The sequence below is a fragment of the Nicotiana tomentosiformis genome, chromosome 3 (genome assembly GCF_000390325.3).
Source record: "Nicotiana tomentosiformis chromosome 3, ASM39032v3, whole genome shotgun sequence".
Lineage (NCBI taxonomy): Eukaryota > Viridiplantae > Streptophyta > Magnoliopsida > Solanales > Solanaceae > Nicotiana > Nicotiana tomentosiformis.
The window spans coordinates 107,778,558-107,797,728 of record NC_090814.1 but is presented as its reverse complement, the minus strand read 5'-3'; the positions used below and the strand labels follow the sequence as shown (position 1 = coordinate 107,797,728).

The window sequence follows — 19,171 nt, the reverse complement described above, 5'->3', positions numbered from 1 at the left end:
ACGTTTGCTAACCAATTCGGGTATTTGACCTCCCGAATAGACCCTATTTTAAGAAGTTTAGATACCTCACCCTTGATGAAAGCATGTTTGACCTCAGACTGGGATCTCCTCTTTTGTTTAACCAGATGAAACATCGGGTCCAGGCTCAGCTTGTGAGTGGTTAACTCCGGTGAGATACCTGTCATATCGAGGTGGGACCAAGCGAAACAATCTTTGTTAGTTATAAGAAATTGAATGAGCTTTTCCCAGAGCTCGGAGCTTAGCCCCGTGCCCAGGTATACCTTTCGATCGGACAAGTTTTCTCGCAATATGACTTGTTCCAGTTGCTCGATCATCGATTTAGTGGCGTCGATATCATCGGGGGCTATAAAAGATCTGGGAACCCCAAAATCATCATCCTCGACTTCAGTGATTGCTATTTTGCCCCGTTTTTGACCACCTGGCTTGAACCCTTCGATGTTGAAACTGTAGATACCGGTGTCATCTCTTCAACCACAAATATTTATTTTGCAGTCGGTTGTTCCCCGTAGATTGTTTTAACTCCGTCAGGTGTTGGGAATTTCAATGCTTTGTGCAATATCGAAGGCACCACCCTCATGTTGTGGATCCATGGCCTTCCGAATAGAGCGTTGTACTTCATGTCCCCTTTGATCACATACAATTTGGTCTCCTGGATGGTCCCGACGATGTTTAATGGTAATGTTATTTCACCTTTAGTGGTCTCACAAGCTCTGTTGAATCCATTTAGAACTCGAACTGTAGGCACAATTTGGTCTTGCAGACCGAGCTATTCCACGACCCTTGATCGAATGATGTTGGCCGAGCTACCTGAATCAATTAACACACGTTTAACCTGAATTTTATTTACGAGTACAGATATTACCAGTGCATCATTGTGGGGCTGCACGATCCCTTCCGCATCTTCGTCGTTGAAAGATAGAGTTCCTTCTGGTATGTAGTCTCTAGTTCGTTTCTTCCTAATGATGGATACTTTGGTGCGATTCAACATCTACGGGATATCAACCCCGTCGATGATCATGTTGATGACATGTTGAGGTTCTTCTTGTTCTACCTGTTTGTTAGTATCTCTGTTCCAGAAATAATTTTTGGCTCGGTCACTCAAGAATTCTCGAAGGTGCCCATTGTTGAATAGACGAGCTACTTCCTCTCTCAGCTGTCGACAATCCTCCATTCTGTGACTGTGAGTGCCATGATATTTGCACATCTGGTTAGGATCCCTTTGGGTTGGATCGGACTATAGGGGTCGAGGCCATTTGGTATCTTTGATGCGCCCGATAGCTGATACAATGGCGGAAGCATCGATATTAAAGTTGTATTCCGATAGCCTTGGTGCGTCTTTAGACCTGTCAAAGCCATTTTTGGTCATAAGTCCCTGGCTACTTTGACCTCGGTCATTTCTCCTTTTGTTTCTCATGGGGTTTCGCCCGGACCCGCTGCTTCTCTGATCTTCATTATATGGTTAATACCGACCCCTATTTGGCCTCGGTTCACTATCGATCTCTCTCTTGACTCAGTCGAAGGTTCTGACTGGATAAACAGACCTCGAAGGGCCCCCAAGTTGATCATATCCGACTCTGATTTTCGACTAATACAGGTTATGCACATCGGCCCATGTAACAACCGGATATTCTATTAAGTTCTGTTGCAACTGCTATGAAGCCACCGAGCTTCGAGTATTAAGTACCTGAGTGAAAGCTTGAACAACCCAATCATCAGCGACCGGTGGTAGATCCATTTGTTCTATTTGAAACCGGGACACGAACGCCATGAGTATCTCGTTATCCTTCTGTTTGACTTTGAAATGGTCCTATTTCCTAGTCTCGACCTTGATGGCACCTGTGTGTGCTTTTACAAAAGAATCTGCAAGCATAGCAAATGAGTCAATAGAATTAGGAGGTAAGTTGTGATACTATATCATATCTTCCTTTAACAGGGTTTCCCCAAAATTTTCAACAAAACAAACTCGATCTCATCGTCCTCCAGGTCGTTCCCTTTGATAGAACATGTATAAGAGGTTACATGCTCGTTAGGGTCGGTCGTTCCATTGTACTTGGGTATTTCGGGCATACGGAACTTCTTGGGGATTGGCTTCAGAGACGCGCTCGGAGGAAAAGTATTTTTCATGAACTTCTTGGAATCCAGGCCTTTCAATATCGGAGGTGCTCCTAGGATTTGGTCTACCCTGGAATTGCAGGTTTCCATCTTTTTGTCGTTAGCCTCGATCTTCTTCTCCCCTGATTCTATCCGTTTTGTTAGCTCCTCGAGCATCTTTATGATCTCGGGGTTAGCCCCCGGTTCGTGCTCGTTCGACCTTTGTATGACCGGTTCATTCCTGCGGGGGACTTCCCGGGGAGGATCGGGCTCACCCCTGCTCGGTGCGCGGCTTTGGTTCTGTAACTGAGCTATCGCCGTATGTTGAGCCTGCAACATTTCGAAGATCACTCGTAGGCTGATCCCGTCTTCTTCAACGTTTTGCGTGTTTTGAGTCGCCGATCAGGCTCCACCATGAATGCTATTTTTGGGGTCGGAAGGCAAGTTTGCATCGATAGCCACATGTGAATTAGCGTCAATCAGATCTGCGATTGGAATTCCAGCAGGATCAGCAGGTGGTATCTAGTTACCGGGCGCTATATTGTTATTTTCACCTTGGTGACCGGACTCGTTGTCAACATGCAGAGGTGCTGATTGCGAGTTTGACATTTTTGTATTTTAGCCTGGAATCAAAGACACTCCAAAGAGCAAGTGTAAAGTAGTGTGTGTTATGGAGATTTGTATCAAATAATCACTATTATCCTTAGCCCCACGGTGGGCGCCAAACTGTTTACCCTCAAAATCGGATAACAATTGAATTTATACGCGATTTTAAGAATACGTGATTTAACTTGATACAAAATGAGAAATCAGATTAAAATTGAAATTAATGGTAAAAGGTAAATGCAAACCACATAAGTTAAGCAGTTCTGGTCTTGAAGGCTGATTGCCCTTGAGCCAAAAAATATGCAATCGGTGCCGGAACAGAGTGATGCGATAATAATAACTAGAAAGAACAATATATTGCTTTAGAATGCCAGTTACAATGTGTTTTACAAATAATCAGACCCTTTTTATATAGTGGAGGAGTCCTACTTTAGGTATAACTCTATATAAGGTAAAAAATCTCATGATTCGCTAATTAATCTGATTCATTAATATGTGCCGAGATTTTCGCCGTGATGTCCGACCGGTTACGGATATTTCGGCCTTCCGTTATTTTGGTTCGATGATGTTCTTTCGAGCTAATTCGGAGCCATAGTTAGTTCCGGGGTCACGGGCTCGATAATCTTGAAAGCGCATGTTCTAACCTCGTACCTAAGCTAGGTGAAACCTAGGGTCGATCTTCAATCCATAATGTTTCATCCCCGATCTATCATGCAATAGATAAGTTCGGTTTTTACCATATACAAAGATAATAAACCAATTTTTATGGTACAATTAACGATTACGGTTCGATTTTAAACCCCTACTTTTGTGTCAATCTCCAGAAAAATCTCGGCTTGAAAGTTTAAACTCAAAACGATGGCCATGAGACCAGTACGAATTGTTGAATTTTGGTAGCTACTCGTTTTGTGCATCTAATTTTTGCCATCCCATAAAATCACCGTGGAAGCGGTTGGTGCTGAATTTAATGTGCATTTAAAGCCTTAGATCTAATCCTACCTTTCCCAACTACTAACATCCGTAAATTTCCTCATAAATTCAGTGCTTCCTAATCCCCCCCCGTCTCTTATTTATTCCAACATAGTTGTTCATTACGTCCTCTTACCACCTCCATCCTCTTCTTCTGGAGCTTGGTCCCCCGTGCCCCTCTTTAACTAGTTTTCCAAAAGTATGGGATGAAATACGAAAATATAAAATTTCAGTTTAAATTACCCGTCGATTCTTTGAGAAAAAATTAACCATAACTTGCTTGATGAATATATTCTGAAAAAATGAGTTTAAACGCTGTATCAACAATCTAGAAATTTTACTCATTAAACATTTAGTAAGCATGATACTTGCTTGATGAATAATTGAACAGGAAATTAAATTTAGAATTCTTTGCGAAATGAGTAATAACACATTTGAAAAGTGAGCAAACTGAATTTCTTGTGTGCTTACATCAGTAGAAGTCTCCCGCGAGTTCTCAGGCTCAGCCCCCTCTTATTTTTTACCTTTCACACCCTGTAGTTTTTAACGGCCAACTAATATCTGGCACCTTTTTTTTTTTTTTTTTCTTCTTTGATTTTATTCGGAGTTGGAACTAGGATTTTAACTTTATTGTTCTAGATTTCAGAGCGATAATTTTAAGCGATAATAACTGATTTTAAATTTAATATTTATAAATATTTAATAAATTTTTAACACAAAGACAAAAGCTATTGGTTTGGAACTTGTATCGGAGCTTCTAGCTTCGGCCCCACTTTTACGTTTTATTTACCTTTTTAGTTCGATTTTTGACAAATATTTTATCTAAAGTATAATAAAGTATGCAACTTTGGCAGGTATCAAATCTATATAAACCACATAAACTTTCCCAAAGTTCACACCTTTCACAACTCAAAAGGCTCTGAGGTGTGAGGCCATGGCTTTTTTCTGCAGAATAGTGATCCATTGGAAAATCACTCTCATCATATTCACCATTACACTGATCTTTTCACCTCCACTCTCCTCTGCAGCTTCCACTCCCAAAAAGTTCAAGAAAATCTATGCCTTTGGGGACTCTTACACAGACACAGGCAATACACACTCAGCCACTGGTCCAAGCTCTTTCAATTACGTATCAAATCCCCCTTATGGACGCACATTTTTCCACCACCCAACCAATAGATATTCCGATGGTCGATTAGTCATTGATTTCGTGGCCGAGTCACTGTCCTTGCCATTTTTGCCGCCTTATCGCAACCCGAAAGCGGATAAAACTTATGGTGTTAACTTTGCTGTTGCTGGTTCTACTGCTATAAGGCACAGATTCTTTGTGAGAAATAATCTCACGTTGAATGTAACTCCTCAATCACTTCAAACACAGCTCACTTGGTTTAATAGGTTTTTGGAAAGCCAAGGTTGTAAAAACTCCACAACAACGCCAAAGCAGTGCGAGGCAGTATTTAGTGATGCATTGTTTTGGGTAGGTGAAATCGGTGCTAATGATTATGCGTATAGCTTTGGATCTTCTGTTTCACCCAACACTATTCAACATCTTGCCACCACAAGTGTCACCGGTTTTTTACAGGTAAACTTATACTCCTACTCTTTATATCCATTTATTTAATGCTATCATGAATAGTTCTACGTACTGATAACGTGATCACTTATTACATGCACCCGTTGCTTTATTAGACGATGAACTTTTCATATCGCACCGACAGTATCGACAAGAAAAATTCGGGACCAAGAGTCTCACTCATAGTTAAACAAACACGCTTTTAATTTCTTCTTTATACTCCTATTATGTTTTAACACGCCTCCCATTCTCATGTGGGGCATGGTTATTAGGCCCTGTTTGTCCATAATTGTTTTTTCTTTTTTTCCAGAATTTATTTGAAAAACGCGTCCATGAAAATTTTCAAATTTTTGGAGATTTTTTAAAAATGAGTTTTTCAAAAATCAAGAAGTGGTTTTGACCGCCTTTTCAAGTTTTTTGGAATTTTTTTTCCTCATTCACAAAATTAGTGAAATGCATGTCCAAACATAATTTCAAATTTTAAATACCATTTTTCAATTAACTTCAAATACTATTTTTTTCTTCAAAAGTCATAATTTTTTATGTCAAAACGCCTACTTACAAATTTTGAATTTCTCAGTTATTTTTAATTTTGTCTTACCTCATCTAAAAGATTAAAATATTATACTTTAATTTTAATTTCTTAATTATAAATACGCCTCCTCAAGCATGTCGTGATTTTTTTATTCATAAGCAAAACACAGACATTTGTCAGTCCTGATACATATTAAATTGTGCGATTAGCTAATCTGAAAGCTTAATTAAAATGTTTGATAACATACTTTTAATCTATTAATTATAATATGTATCAACACTTCAAAAGTTTCTTTTCTACAAAATTTGACCAAAAAGTCTCATATTTGAATCGGTTCGTTTACAGGTATTATTGAACAAGGGAGCAAAATACGTTGTTGTTCAAGGTCTTCCTCCAACAGGTTGCTTAACACTGTCCATGTATTTGGCACCTGAGACTGACAGAGATGACATGGGATGTGTGGGAAGTGTAGACAAGCAAAGCAATCTCCACAACAGTATTATCCAAACCAAGTTAGATTCTTTCAGGAAACAGTTCCCACAAGCTGTAATTATTTATGCAGATTATTGGAATGCATACAGTACAGTAGTGAAAGGTGCCAACAAATATGGATTTAAGGAGCTGTTCAAAAGTTGCTGTGGATCTGGCGGTGGAAACTACAATTTTGACGTGTTCAACACTTGTGGTTCTCCTTCTGCAAGCTCTTGTCCTGATCCTTCTCAGTATATTAATTGGGATGGTGTTCATCTTACTGAAGCCATGTACAAAACTATGGCTAACTTGTTTCTTAATGGGACATTTTGTAAACCCTCATTTAGTTACTTACTAGCGAAAAAGCAGTAGTTTTGAAAGGATCTCACCAGTAATTATTAGCTTCCGATTCATAGTGAATTTTGAGCTAGAAGTTTCATATGGTATAGGGAAATGCTTTAATTGTAAGTCGGTGCGCCGTAGAGATCGAGTTGTTTGAGGAATTTCATACGGAAGTCAGATCTCGCCTACTTCTACATTGTTATTCAAAATGTATTACTATAATAGATAATGAAACAATAAATTTTTTTGAAATAAAAAACAGAAATTTAGCAGCAATAGAATGTCGAAATAATCAACCAGAATATGAAAAATAATTTAGGAATAAAATCGAGCCCACTGAATGCACAGTGTGTCCTTAAGGAAATTATTCTCCTCAAATATCCGAGGTGCTGGAATATTTTCCTCCCAGAATAAAACGATTTAACTTACCAGAGTGTTGGTACCAAAAACGCCAGTGAAACAGTAAATCACTCGAAGGCTGTAAATCACACTAGAATTTTAATTGTGCAGAAGAAGGAGAAGAAGCTCAGAAATTTCATAAGGAAAGATTCAGGGATCAAGGCTTATTTATAGCCATTTTCTGGCATTGTTTCTAAAAAGGTTTGCAACCTTTCAGAAACAGCCATGGTTGTTGGAACAAGTGGGAACATTTCCTGTTTAAAATATTCGGGGAAAAATGATTTAAAATAATCCGAGAAAGAAACGGACCGGGCGGCGTCGCGAGTCCTGGGTTATTCCGGGTTGAGTTTTCGTTAATTAATTAATTAAATAATTGAAAGAAATTTTATCCAAAAAGTTAATAAAACAATCGATCTTTGACCAAATCCGAATCCGAAGCCGAACCGAGCGAGCGACGACGGTGACGGCGACGGTGCGAGGCTTATGTTCTTTCCAGCCAATTTAACACCAAGATAAGTGATTTCTCAATATATCAATATAAGCATATTCGTTTTTCTTTCCACCACCAATGAGGGACACTTGTTCTTTCCAAAGCAAAGAGGGAGATCATTTTCCCTCCACTTTCTTTCCTTCATTTCCCATTTACCAATCTTTTAATCCCAATAATCCCCCACATGAATGGGGAATGGTTATAAGACAAGAATGCACGGACGAGTGTATGATTTATATGCAAGGATTAATTGCATCTGGATAAGTAGGTTTCCCTTTGAAATTTCTGTAGTGAACTTATGTCGGATATACTCGGTCAATCGGTAGATTTGATATCTTTGAACCGTCGAAATTTGTTGTATACCTAGACAACATAAGTCATACAATCAACCCTTAACCATCTATGGTTCTCACGGTTGTGTTCGTATTAGCCATGAACACCGCCTGGTTTCATGAGTGCTTAGAGAATGGGCCTTTACATTCACTCCCCTTGAAGCGGCTTACACTTCACACTCACATATGTGATTTCTAAATGTGTAATCCTATAGACACACTATATGGTCATTTCCTTCGAGACTTAGCAAATCATTAAAAATCTTTAAGCTTTATTGACTCATCAAAAAGCCTTAATGCTTTACCCTGATTTCTGAACATTGTCTTCATCACGAGAATGAGTTGAGTTATTTGACAATGTTGAACGGTCATTCATAACTTTTCTTGATATCTTTGAATCTAGCTCTTGGGATCTCCAGTCTTCTAGATAGAGTTACCACCATGATGACTTATCCTAGGCCTTAATCCCATTCCCTTCGATGATATTTTAACTGCCTCTCTAGATAGGCCTTTTGTAAGTGGACCTGACACGTTATATCTTGACTTTACGTAGTTAATCGTGATAACACCACTGGAGAGTAGTTGTCTAATGGTATTGTGTCTCCGTCAAATGTGACTAGATTTTCTATTATACATAACGCTCCCTGCCCCACCTATTGCCGCTTGACTATCACAATATATACATATAGGTGCCAAAGGTTTGGGCCAAAATGGAATATCTTCCAAGAAATTTCGGATCCATTCAGCTTCTTCACCAACCTTGTCTAAAGCTATGAATTCAGATTCCATTATAGAACGGGCGATGCACGTTTGTTTGGATGATTTCCATGACACTGCTCCACCCCCAATTGTGAAAACATATCCACTCGTGGATTTAACTTCAGATGATCCAGTGATCCAATTTGCATCACTATATCCCATGATCACGAAGGGATATTTGTTATAATGCAAAGCATAATTTTGGGTATGTTTCAGATACCCCAAAACTCGCTTCATTGCTATCCAATGTATTTGATTGGGATTACTAGTAAACCCACTCAGTTTGCTAATAGCATATGTTAAATCTGGTCGCGTATAATTCATGATATACATCAAACTTCCCAATACTCTTTCATAGTCCAGTTGTGAGTCACTTTCACCTTCATTCTTTTAAAGTGCATAACTCACGTCAATTGGAGTCTTGTCAATCTTGAAATCTAAATACTTGAACTTGTCAAGTACGTTTTCAATGTAGTGAGACTGTGATAATGCTAGACCTTATGGAGTCTTGTGAATTCTGATTCGTAAGATCACATAAGCAACTCCTATGTCTTTCATGTCGAATTTGCTAACCAACATGCACTTTGTAGCATTTATATCTGCCATATTTTTGCTCATTATCAACACGTCATCAACATATAAATAAACAATGACTTCATGACCTGAAGTGTTTTTAATGTAAACACATTTGTCACACTCGTTGATTTTAAACTCACTTGCCAACATTGTTTGGTCAAATTTGGCATGCCATTGTTTGGGTGCTTGCTTAAATCCATAAATCGACTTAACCAGTTTGCACACTTTCTTTTCTTTACCCGGAACCACAAAACACTCAGGTTGTTCCATGTAAATCTTTTCCTCCAATTCTCCATTTTAACATCTATTTGATGGATTTCAAGACCATACACGGACACCAGTGCCACTAACACCCTAATAGATCTTATCCTCGTTACTGGCGAGTAAATGTCTAAATAATTAAGGCCTTCCTTTTGTCTATAACCTTTGACAATAATTCTTGCCTTATATTTGTCAATAGTTCCATCAACTTTCATTTTCTGTTTAAAGATCCATTTCGAACCTAAAGGTTTATTTCCTGGAGGAAGATCAACCATATCCCATGTATGATTATACAAAATTGAATAAATCTTACTACTGACTATCTCTTTCCAAAATGCTAAATCAGAAGATGACATAGCTGCTTTGAAAGTTTGAGGCTCACTTTCAAGCAAGAATGTCACAAAATATGGCCCAAAGGAAGTAGATGTTCTTTGACATTTGCTACGCCTTGGATCTTCTTCACTTGGAGTATTTTCCTTTGGTTCTTCCTGTGGTCGTTTAGGTCTTTCACTTAATGACTTACATTCGGTTTTATACGGATAGATGCTTTCAAAGAATTCAGCATTATCTGATTCAATTACCGTATTAACATGAATTTCGGGATTATCAGATTTATGAACCAAAAACCGACATGCTTTACTGTTTGTAGCATATCCAATGAAAACACAATCCACAGTTTTTGGTCTGATTTTTACCCTTTTGGGTAAAGGTACTTGTACCTTTGCTAGACCCCCATACATTTTAAAATATTTCAAGTTGGATTTTTTTCCTTTCCATTTTTCATATGGAATAGATTGCGTTTTGATGTGGGGTACTCTGTCGAGTATTCGGTTAGCTGTAAGGATAGCTTCCCCCCACAAATTTTGCGATGATCCGGAACTTATTAATAAAGAATTCATCATTTCCTTTAATTTTCGTTTTTTCCTTTCCGCAATTCCATTGGATTGAGGTGTGTAGGGGGCAGTAGTTTGATGGATAAATCTATATTCCGAACATATTTCTGCAAATAGAGATTCATATTCTCCTCCCCTATCATTTCTAATCATTTTGATTTTTTTATTCAATTGATTGTCCACTTCATTCTTATATTTCTTAAATGCTTCAATTGCTTCATACTTACTATTAAGCAAATAAACATAACAATATCGAGTACAATTGATGTTAGGCCAAAATGCTATACTTTTAGCATATTACACGCCCTATATGTTGTTGGTTTTGTGAGTTATTGTGCAACAATTGCGTTAAATTGTGTTGTTTTATGTGTAGGAATATCGGAATGAATCATCGAATGAAAGTTGCACAAAATATGGACAAAAACGCAAGAAAAGAGCCAAAAGCATCAAATATCCAAACCGTGCTACAGACCAGGCTTTGCGAGGTCTATAGGTAGGTTGACCTTGCTATAGACCAGGCTTAGAGAGGTCTATATCTAGATCGACCGTGCTATAGACCAGGCTTCGCGAGGTCTATAGCCAGGTTGACTGCGCTATAGACCTGACTTCCCGAGGTCTATAGCCTGGTCGACTGCGGTATAGACCAGGCTTCGTGAGGTCTATAGCTAGGTCGACTGCGCTGCAAACCAGGCTTCGCGAGGTCTATAGCATGATAATTAAAAGTCGCGGGTTAAAAGACCCAAACCCAAATTTGGACCGGGGGATTGACATAAATACTCCCCAAACAAGTTATTCTAGGGTTGGACATGATTTTGGAGAAAAATAAGGCTGCCAAGCACTGTGAAGCAAGTATTAAACGAGTTTTTCCTTTCTTTATCTTTTTACTTTGTAGTTTAATGTCTCTGAACATTATGTTAATTGTTGTTGTATTTATGAGTAGCTAAACTACCTTATTTAAGGTTTGATGGAACCTATTGGAGGAAGATTTTCTACTGCGTTTAATAAAGATATGCCTTTGATTTTTCTCTGCTTGTTCAACTACATTTTCATTGTTGTTAATTGAAGAGCTCTTAATTAACTGTGCCTATTTAGTATGTATATTGTGTGTGTGTGTGTAAGAGAGAGAGAGAGAGAGAGAGAGAGAGAGAGAGAGAGAGAGAGAGAGTACATATTTAGGTAGTTGTTGAACAACACCACTCCTAACGTAGTTGAGATATCAATACGGAGGGTTTAAAGGCGGGATTAGAGATACCGAAGTCTTGGTGCGATCGTAGTGAGTGGTAAATTAATGCCAGCTAGCGTAGTTCGAGAGAATACGTCTAGTAAATTATGTTAGTTGCTCTAGAGATAGCTACGACAATCAAAGTACTCACGATTGGTAGAGAATATTTTGGCAAATTCATAAAAAACATAGTGGAAAAGATTCCGACATTAGGGGAAGTCATAACCTTAGACTTTTCCAAATCTTGTCTACAATATTTGCTTTGTTAGTTATAAATTACTGCATTTTTAATTACTTTGATCTTAGTTAGTAAACTCTCAAATTGTTATATAATATTTCTGAAGGTTGATTACTTGAATTCGTGCAAAACTATTGGTTATAATTAGTGTATTATTTCCCTGTGGGATTGGACTCCGGACTTGTAAATCGGATTATATTTGCAACGACCGCTAGACCTCTTAGGAGGCATAGTTGGGCGTGATCAAATTTTGGCGTCGTTGTTGGAGAAAGCAACAATGTTAGTAATTATAACTATAAGAATTGTTAGGATTCTTACTTTAGTCAATTTTCTCCATTTTTATTCATTACATTGAAATTCTAACATTTGTGGTCTTGTGTGTTATAGGTGTATGCCAAGAAACTCTTCAAGAACTGGTAAATTGTTTGAAGCATTACCGGATCCTGAGAAAGCTTTCAAGGCATTAAATCGTGCAAACAAGAAGGACACACAACATAATTACCCAAGAGAACAAATTGAACCAGACATGAGTGATGCTTTGGATAATCAAAACAATCGAAACAATGTGAATGACGCGAACAATCAGTGTGTGGCACCTCTTGTGCTAGAAGCAGCTTTGTATGATTGGGCACGACCCATCGTCGATAATTTGGCAACTGCAATTGCAGTCCCTCAGATACAAGCGGAGTCATTTCAAATCACAAACAACATGCTACATCTGCTGCAAAATAATGGACTATTCTCCAGGTCTTACATTGAAGATTCACATCAACATCTGAAAATTTTTCTGTCAATTTGTGTCATGCAAAGGCAACCGAATGTGACACTGGAAGCAATAAGACTGTTGTTGTTTTCATTCTCAGTGACGGGAGAAGCCCAGACTTGACTTAATTTGCTCCCCATAAATTCCATCACCACTTAGGAAGAATTAGTCAAGCAGGTTTTGAATAAGTTCTACCCACCCAATAAGACCGCCAAGCAAGTTGATGAAATATTGAGCTTCCGGCAGAAACCAGTTGAAACATTACAAGAAATGCGGGAGAGGTTCAAAGTATGCCGGTTAAGTGTCCACATCATGGCATTCCAGATCAGATGTTGGGACAATGGTTTTACATGGGATTAGCGGATAACTTGAAGGCTAATGTTGATGCTTCAGTAGGTGGAGCATTTTTTAACAAGTCATTTAGAGAATGTAAGGTCCTGCTAAATAAAATGGCTCAAAACTCAGGCTGGATGACAAGAGACACTACAATCACCCTATAGTTCACTCAGTAGCATTGGACCCTAACAACTCCATAGCTGAGAATATGGATACTCTGATGATGCAAATGAGTATCCTTACCAAGAAGATAGATGAATCAGGCCAGAAGCAGGTACACATAGTTGACACGACTAATGGGGGATTATGTACACCATGCAGTAACCAACCATACGTATGCTCGTGGAGTGGTGAAAATGACAACCAAAACTATCAGGAGAATATGAACTATGTGGGCAACTATGGAGGCCAAAGGCAAGGTGGTCAGAATTGGGAGCAACAAAATTAGCAGTATAGACCAGCACAAAAACAATACAATAACCCCAACAATCTTGGAGTTATGTGACCACAAGGTCAAGTAGTGCCTTACCAAAGCCAACATGCATACAGTCAGCAAAATCCGCAACTAGCTTATCAACAGCCTCAACAACAACAGCTAGAGAGACAAGATGATGAGACGTCTGAAATTAAATGAATGCTTCAACAACTGATTAGGTCTAATGGAAAATTGTGAGAGAAGGTGGCAGCACATGAGTCAGCGATAAAAGGCATTGAGATTCAATTAGGGCAGGTATCTATGGCTCTGAAAAATCATCCCCAAGGAACTTTACTTGCAGACACACATGTCAATCCGAAGGACCAGGGCCCGAATCAGCCTATGGCGGTGAGTTTGAGAAATGGTAGGGATCTTGATTTTGAGCAAGAAATTACTCGTGAGAACCGATCAACTGAAACACTTGTGTCAGTGCCAATTGAGGTAGATGAATCAACTGAGCTAACAAAAGTGAGAGTGCAGCCAGCGCAGGAGGAAATAAACAAGGAAAAAGAGGTTGCAGAAGAGACTGAGAAAGTACAGGGGAAGACATTAGAAAAAGTGTCTAAGCAAGATCTAACTCAAGCCGCAGAAAAGAAGTAAGCTCCAGCACCCTTCCCGCAGAGGTTGGCCAAATATCAGAAGGATGAGCAGTACAAAATATTCATGGAAATGCTGAAGCAAATTCAGGTAAACATTCCTCTAATTGATGCTTTGAGGGAGATGCCCAGTTATGCAAAAATGATGAAGGACTTGATGTCTCGTAAGTTCGACTTTCAAGACTTGGCAACTGTCACCTTGACACAAACCTGTAGTGCTATTATGAGAATACCTATAGCCGTGAAGCTATCCGACTCGGGAAGCTTCACAATTCCATGCACCATAGGTATCTATGCAATTGCCAAAACGTTGTGTGATTTGGGAGCAAACATAAATTTGATGCCATTGTCTATCTATAAAAAGTTAGGAAATGAAAGAGCAAGGCTCGCATCCATGTTACTACAATCAGCTGATCGAACGGTAAAAAGGCCATCAGATATACTTGACAACGCACTTGTGCAAGTTGGAAAATTCGTGTTTCCAGTAGATTTTATCATTTTAAACTGCCAGGTTGATGAGGAGATTCCCATAATTTTGGGAAGGTCGTTCTTGGACACAGGAAGAGCACTGATTGATTGTGAAACGGGGGAGCTGAAGATGAGACTGAATAATGAAGAAGTAACATTTAATGTGCAAAAGTCTATGCAGTGACCCAATGAGTTTACAAATTGCTCTTTGATAGATGTAGTGGATATGATCATGGAGGAAGATAATGAGGCACTTAATGCAAAAGACCCTCTAACAGCATGCCTCATGAACTTAGAAGAAGTAAATGGTGAAGACTTGGTGGAATGAGTGTTAGCTCTTCAAGGGAAAGGGTACTGGAAAAGAGAGCTTGAATTTGGGCCTTTACACTCTGAAGAAAGAAAGACCACCCCGGCCAAGCCATCGATCAAAGCGCTACCACAATTGGAGCTGAAACCACTACCATCTCACCTCAGGTATGATTTCTTGGGACCTAACTCGACTTTACCTATTATTATCTCATTTGGTTTGTTAGATGTGCATGTAGAATAACTTTTGTAGGTGTTGAAAGAGTGCAAGACTGCAATCGGTTAGACCATCACAGACATTAAGGGTGTCAACCCGGCCTTCTGTATGCATAAGATTCTACTGGAAGATGAGCACAAACCTTCCAGAGAACATCAAAGAATGCTGAACCCTAACATAAAAGAAGTTTTAAAGAAGGAACTGTTCAAGTGGTTAGATGTGAGAATTATTTTTCCCATTTCTGATAGCAATTGGTTTAGCACAGTTTAGTGTGTGCCAAAGGAAGGTGGGATGACTGTTGTGCAAAACTAAAACAATGTGTTGATCTCAATGAGAATAGTCACAAGATGGCGAATTTGTATGGATTACAGAAGATTGAACAAGGCCACCCGAAAAGACCATTTTCCCTTGCCGTTCATTGATCAAATGCTAGATAGATTGGCAGGGAGGTCCCATTTCTTCTTCTTGGATGGATATTCAGGGTATAATCAGATATCTATTACTTCGGAAGATTGAGAGAAAATGTCATTCACCTGTCCATATGGCATTTACGCTTTTCGGAGAATGCCATTTGGCCTATATAATGCACCCGCCACATTTCAAAGGTGCATGATGGCCATCTTCACAGATATGGTAGAGGACATAATGGAGGCTGACGAGTGCAAAACACACACTTAAATTATTCTCGCTAGTTAAAAATAGTATAGTATAATTATCGTATCCACAGGGATTGGGTTTAAACAGTATTATCAAGCTCGATTGATATCCAGGAGGATCTACAGTTGAGGTTTGTATAAATTCTAATTACAATTAACTAAGAATCTACAACTATTGACTAATGACAATCTCAACAAAGGTAAGCAATGAATTTATCAATGGAAGAAAATATGGGTTGATAGGATAGGTGCAAGATAATTATTCAGGATCTAACTCTAGATAATTCACCCACTCTAAGCATGAGCTTATATCATGTATATGTCTAATATTGTTGTGCCCGTCGCTAAGAATGGTCTTCCTAAAATAAAGGGGATCTCTTTGTTCTCCTCCATCTTTACCACAATGAAGTCTACAGGAAATACAAACTTATCTACCTGAACTAAAACATCTTCAACTATCCCCTCAGATATCAAAGTTGTTTGGTCAGCCAGCTGCAAGGAAATTGGTGCGACCTTATCTCTCTAATCGCATGCTCTAGCTTCCTATAAATAAACAAGGGCCTAAATTAATTAAGGCACCGGAATCATATAAAGATTTATCAAAATTAAGAGTGTATAAAGAGCAAGGTATAGTAAAACTCCCTAGATCTCCACACTTTTGTGGGAGTTTATTTTGCAAGATTGCGCTGCAATGCTCTGTGAGCTTGACCATTTTTGTCTCTTCTATCTTTATTTTCTTTGTGAGGATCTCCTTCAAGAATTTTGCATAAGATGGCATTTGTGAGAGCACCTTTATGAATGGCAAGTTTACATGAACCAGTTTGAGTACATCTAGAAATCTCTCGAACTGCTTGTCCAGCTTTTCTCGAGTTAGCTTTTGGGGAAATGGCAGCACATGCATATGCTTGCTCTCATCATTTTCCTCCCTTCTTGATTGTTCATCCTTCTTTTTCTCAGTTTTCATCAAGCCTCTATTCTTTTTATCAACATCACCCTTCAACTGCTTCCCACTTTCTTTTTCAAAGTCCACCTCATTTTGGATCGGGTTGGGATCTTTCAACACTTGCCCACTTCTCAGAGTTACAACATTCACTATTTCTTTGGGATTTCTCTCAGTATCAATGGGAAGTGTTCCTGGGTATCTCTCCGACATTAGAGTAGCTACGTGCCCAACCTGTTTTTCTAGTCTTCAAAAAGATGTACTCAATTCTTTGATAGCTGCATCATGGGCATCAAGCCTCTCATCTGTCTTGATAATGAAGGTCTTCATTAGATCTTCCATGCTGGATTGATTCGACTGCGGAGATTGATACTGCCGCCTCTGCTAATTTTGAAAACCTGTAGCTCCGTGTTCCTGGAATCTGGGGTTGTTTTGTTGCCATGCATTTGCAGTACCCCCCAGGTGAAATCTATGAAAAGCCGGGGTGCCTCTGACATACTGCATTATAGTTTCCTACAACATTCACTTCCTCAGTTGAGGCTTGACACTCATGGGTAGGGTGTCCTCTTCCACATATATATTGCAAGCTGTGTGGTGTACATTCTGCATCGAAGCTATAATTAGCTTTCTTATTTCTTTAGACATAGCATCAAGTTGTACTTGCGTAGATGTAGTGGCATCAACTTGGTGAACACCAGTTGATTTTCTTCTTTCCACACTATCAGAGGGTCACTGATTAGCATCTTCAGATAACTCATCAAGAATTGTAACTATATCCTCTGGAGTCTTCTTCATAAAGGGGCCTCCAACTGCATTGCTTAATGTTCTACGCGAGGTTGGTGTCAATGCATCCCAAAAATTTTGGAGTTGCATCCAGAGTTCAATTCCACCACGTTGACTTTAAACTATCTCCTTAAAACTCCACCATGCTTCAAAAATAGTTTCACTCTCTTTCTGGCAGAAGTTATGGATTTCTCTTCTAAACTTGCTCGTCTTGGCTGAGGAGAAATATTTATCAAGAAATTTTCTGGTCATTTCCTCCCATGTTCTAATTGATCCATTTTGCAAGCTTCGAAGCCACTGCTTTGCATAATCTTTAAGTGAAAAGGGAAATGCCTTTAAATACACTGCATCTTGTGACATCCCATTGTATTGAAAGGTGTTCATGATCTCCTCGAAGTCCATCAGATGCGTGTTTGGATCTTTATTCATTTTCCCTCTGAAAACGCAGCTGTTTTGAATAGTTTGAAGCAAACATTGCTTCAACTCGAAATTATTTGCTGCAATTGGAGGTGGTCTATCACTTGACAATCTTTGATTGTAGACTGGTCTAGCATAGTTACCCAATGCTCTACCAGGCCTTGGTAGCACATTCTTGAACTGGTCTTCAATCAAGGGTAGATTTAGATTGAATCTTCGACCCCTATTATCTTCCACAGTTTCCTAAGGGCTCTATGGGCTGCCTCAGCTGCTATCCTGGTAGTTGCCTCTACCTCACTGCCATCGTTATTAGCGATGTGCTCTTGGGTTGAAGGTTACCCCCAAAACCTTACTGTGAACTCCTTCTCTTTTCTCAGTTGCCGCAAGTGTTTTTCCAATTCCTAGTTGTAAGTTATTACTTGTTTACAAGAAGATCGTGTCATACACCACTCAATTATCCTATTCCTGCATACGGAGGAGAAACACGTGAAGAACAAAATAAAAAATATATAAATAAACCAAAAAAATTGCTGAATTAGCACTACAAACTATTTCAAACACTATTGATTGCCAATCCCCGAAAACGACGCCAAAATTTGTCGAGCGCAAAATACACACTTAAATTGTGCTCGCTAGTCAAAAATAGTATAGTATAATTATCGTATCCACATGGATTGGATTTAAATAGTATTATCATAGTTCGTAGCTCGATTTCTATCCAGGAGGATCAACAATTGAGATTTATATAAATTCTAATTACAATTAACTAAGAATCTACAACTATTGACTAATGACAATCTCAACAAAGGTAAGCAATGGAATTATCAATGGAAGAAAGTATGGGTTGATAGGATAGGTGAAAGATAATTGTTCGGGATCTAACTCTAGATAATTCACTTCTAATGTTCAAGTGAGTCTCTCGAATTCACTTAATTATCAATACAAATATTTAGTAAAACCTCCTCTCTCGATTAAGTTTCAACCTCACAATATGAACCAATTTAAGCTCAGTGAAGGTATGCAAGAATTCGTAATGGATTGTTCTTTAGGAGAACCTCTTTCGATTATTCTCCTAACTAGGTTTAATCAAGGATTCAACTAGTTTCTTTCGATTACTTAGAATAATCTATGAACTCAACTAACACTATAATGCAAATATATCACAAGTTATGCCTCTTTCGATTACAAGAACAAGTGAATATAGATACAACAATTAAATCTTCCAAAAAATGATTCAAATACATAAAAATAGAGTTATAATCCAAAAACAACCATCTATACACCAAATCCATCAAAACCCAAAAGGTTCTACTCCATAGACATGGAGAAGTTCTTCACAATTGAAATAAAAGTAGAGGAAAACATATATACAATCCAAACCTGGATCTTGAGTGAGGAAGGAATGATGAAATCCTTGTGCTTGTGTTCTTCAAACT

At 38.7% G+C, this 19,171-nt stretch overlaps 2 protein-coding genes across 2 annotated transcripts; both read left to right on the top strand.

Moving 5' to 3' along the window:
• The first annotated feature begins 4,424 nt into the window (after positions 1 to 4,424).
• On the top strand, positions 4,425 to 6,796 carry LOC104092419 (GDSL esterase/lipase At3g48460). The gene is made up of 2 exons (XM_009598018.4): positions 4,425 to 5,269; positions 6,141 to 6,796. Exons 1-2 carry the CDS (start codon positions 4,622 to 4,624, stop codon positions 6,636 to 6,638), a joined length of 1,146 nt encoding a protein of 381 aa, XP_009596313.1. The 5' UTR covers positions 4,425 to 4,621; the 3' UTR covers positions 6,639 to 6,796.
• Positions 6,797 to 14,015: 7,219 nt separating this feature from the next.
• On the top strand, positions 14,016 to 14,744 carry LOC138908309 (uncharacterized). The gene is made up of 2 exons (XM_070198967.1): positions 14,016 to 14,526; positions 14,632 to 14,744. Exons 1-2 carry the CDS (start codon positions 14,016 to 14,018, stop codon positions 14,742 to 14,744), a joined length of 624 nt encoding a protein of 207 aa, XP_070055068.1.
• Positions 14,745 to 19,171: the final 4,427 nt, after the last annotated feature.

Excerpts from the sequence above, each read along its gene's own strand:
- LOC138908309 (XM_070198967.1), top strand. The coding sequence starts at position 14,016 with ATGGAAATGCTGAAGCAAATTCAGGTAAACATTCCTCTAATTGATGCT. Across the intron at positions 14,527-14,631 it reads AGGAAGAGCACTGATTGATT|ATGTAGTGGATATGATCATG; the intron begins GTGAAACGGGGG and ends GCTCTTTGATAG.
- LOC104092419 (XM_009598018.4), top strand. The coding sequence starts at position 4,622 with ATGGCTTTTTTCTGCAGAATAGTGATCCATTGGAAAATCACTCTCATC. Across the intron at positions 5,270-6,140 it reads GTGTCACCGGTTTTTTACAG|GTATTATTGAACAAGGGAGC; the intron begins GTAAACTTATAC and ends GTTCGTTTACAG.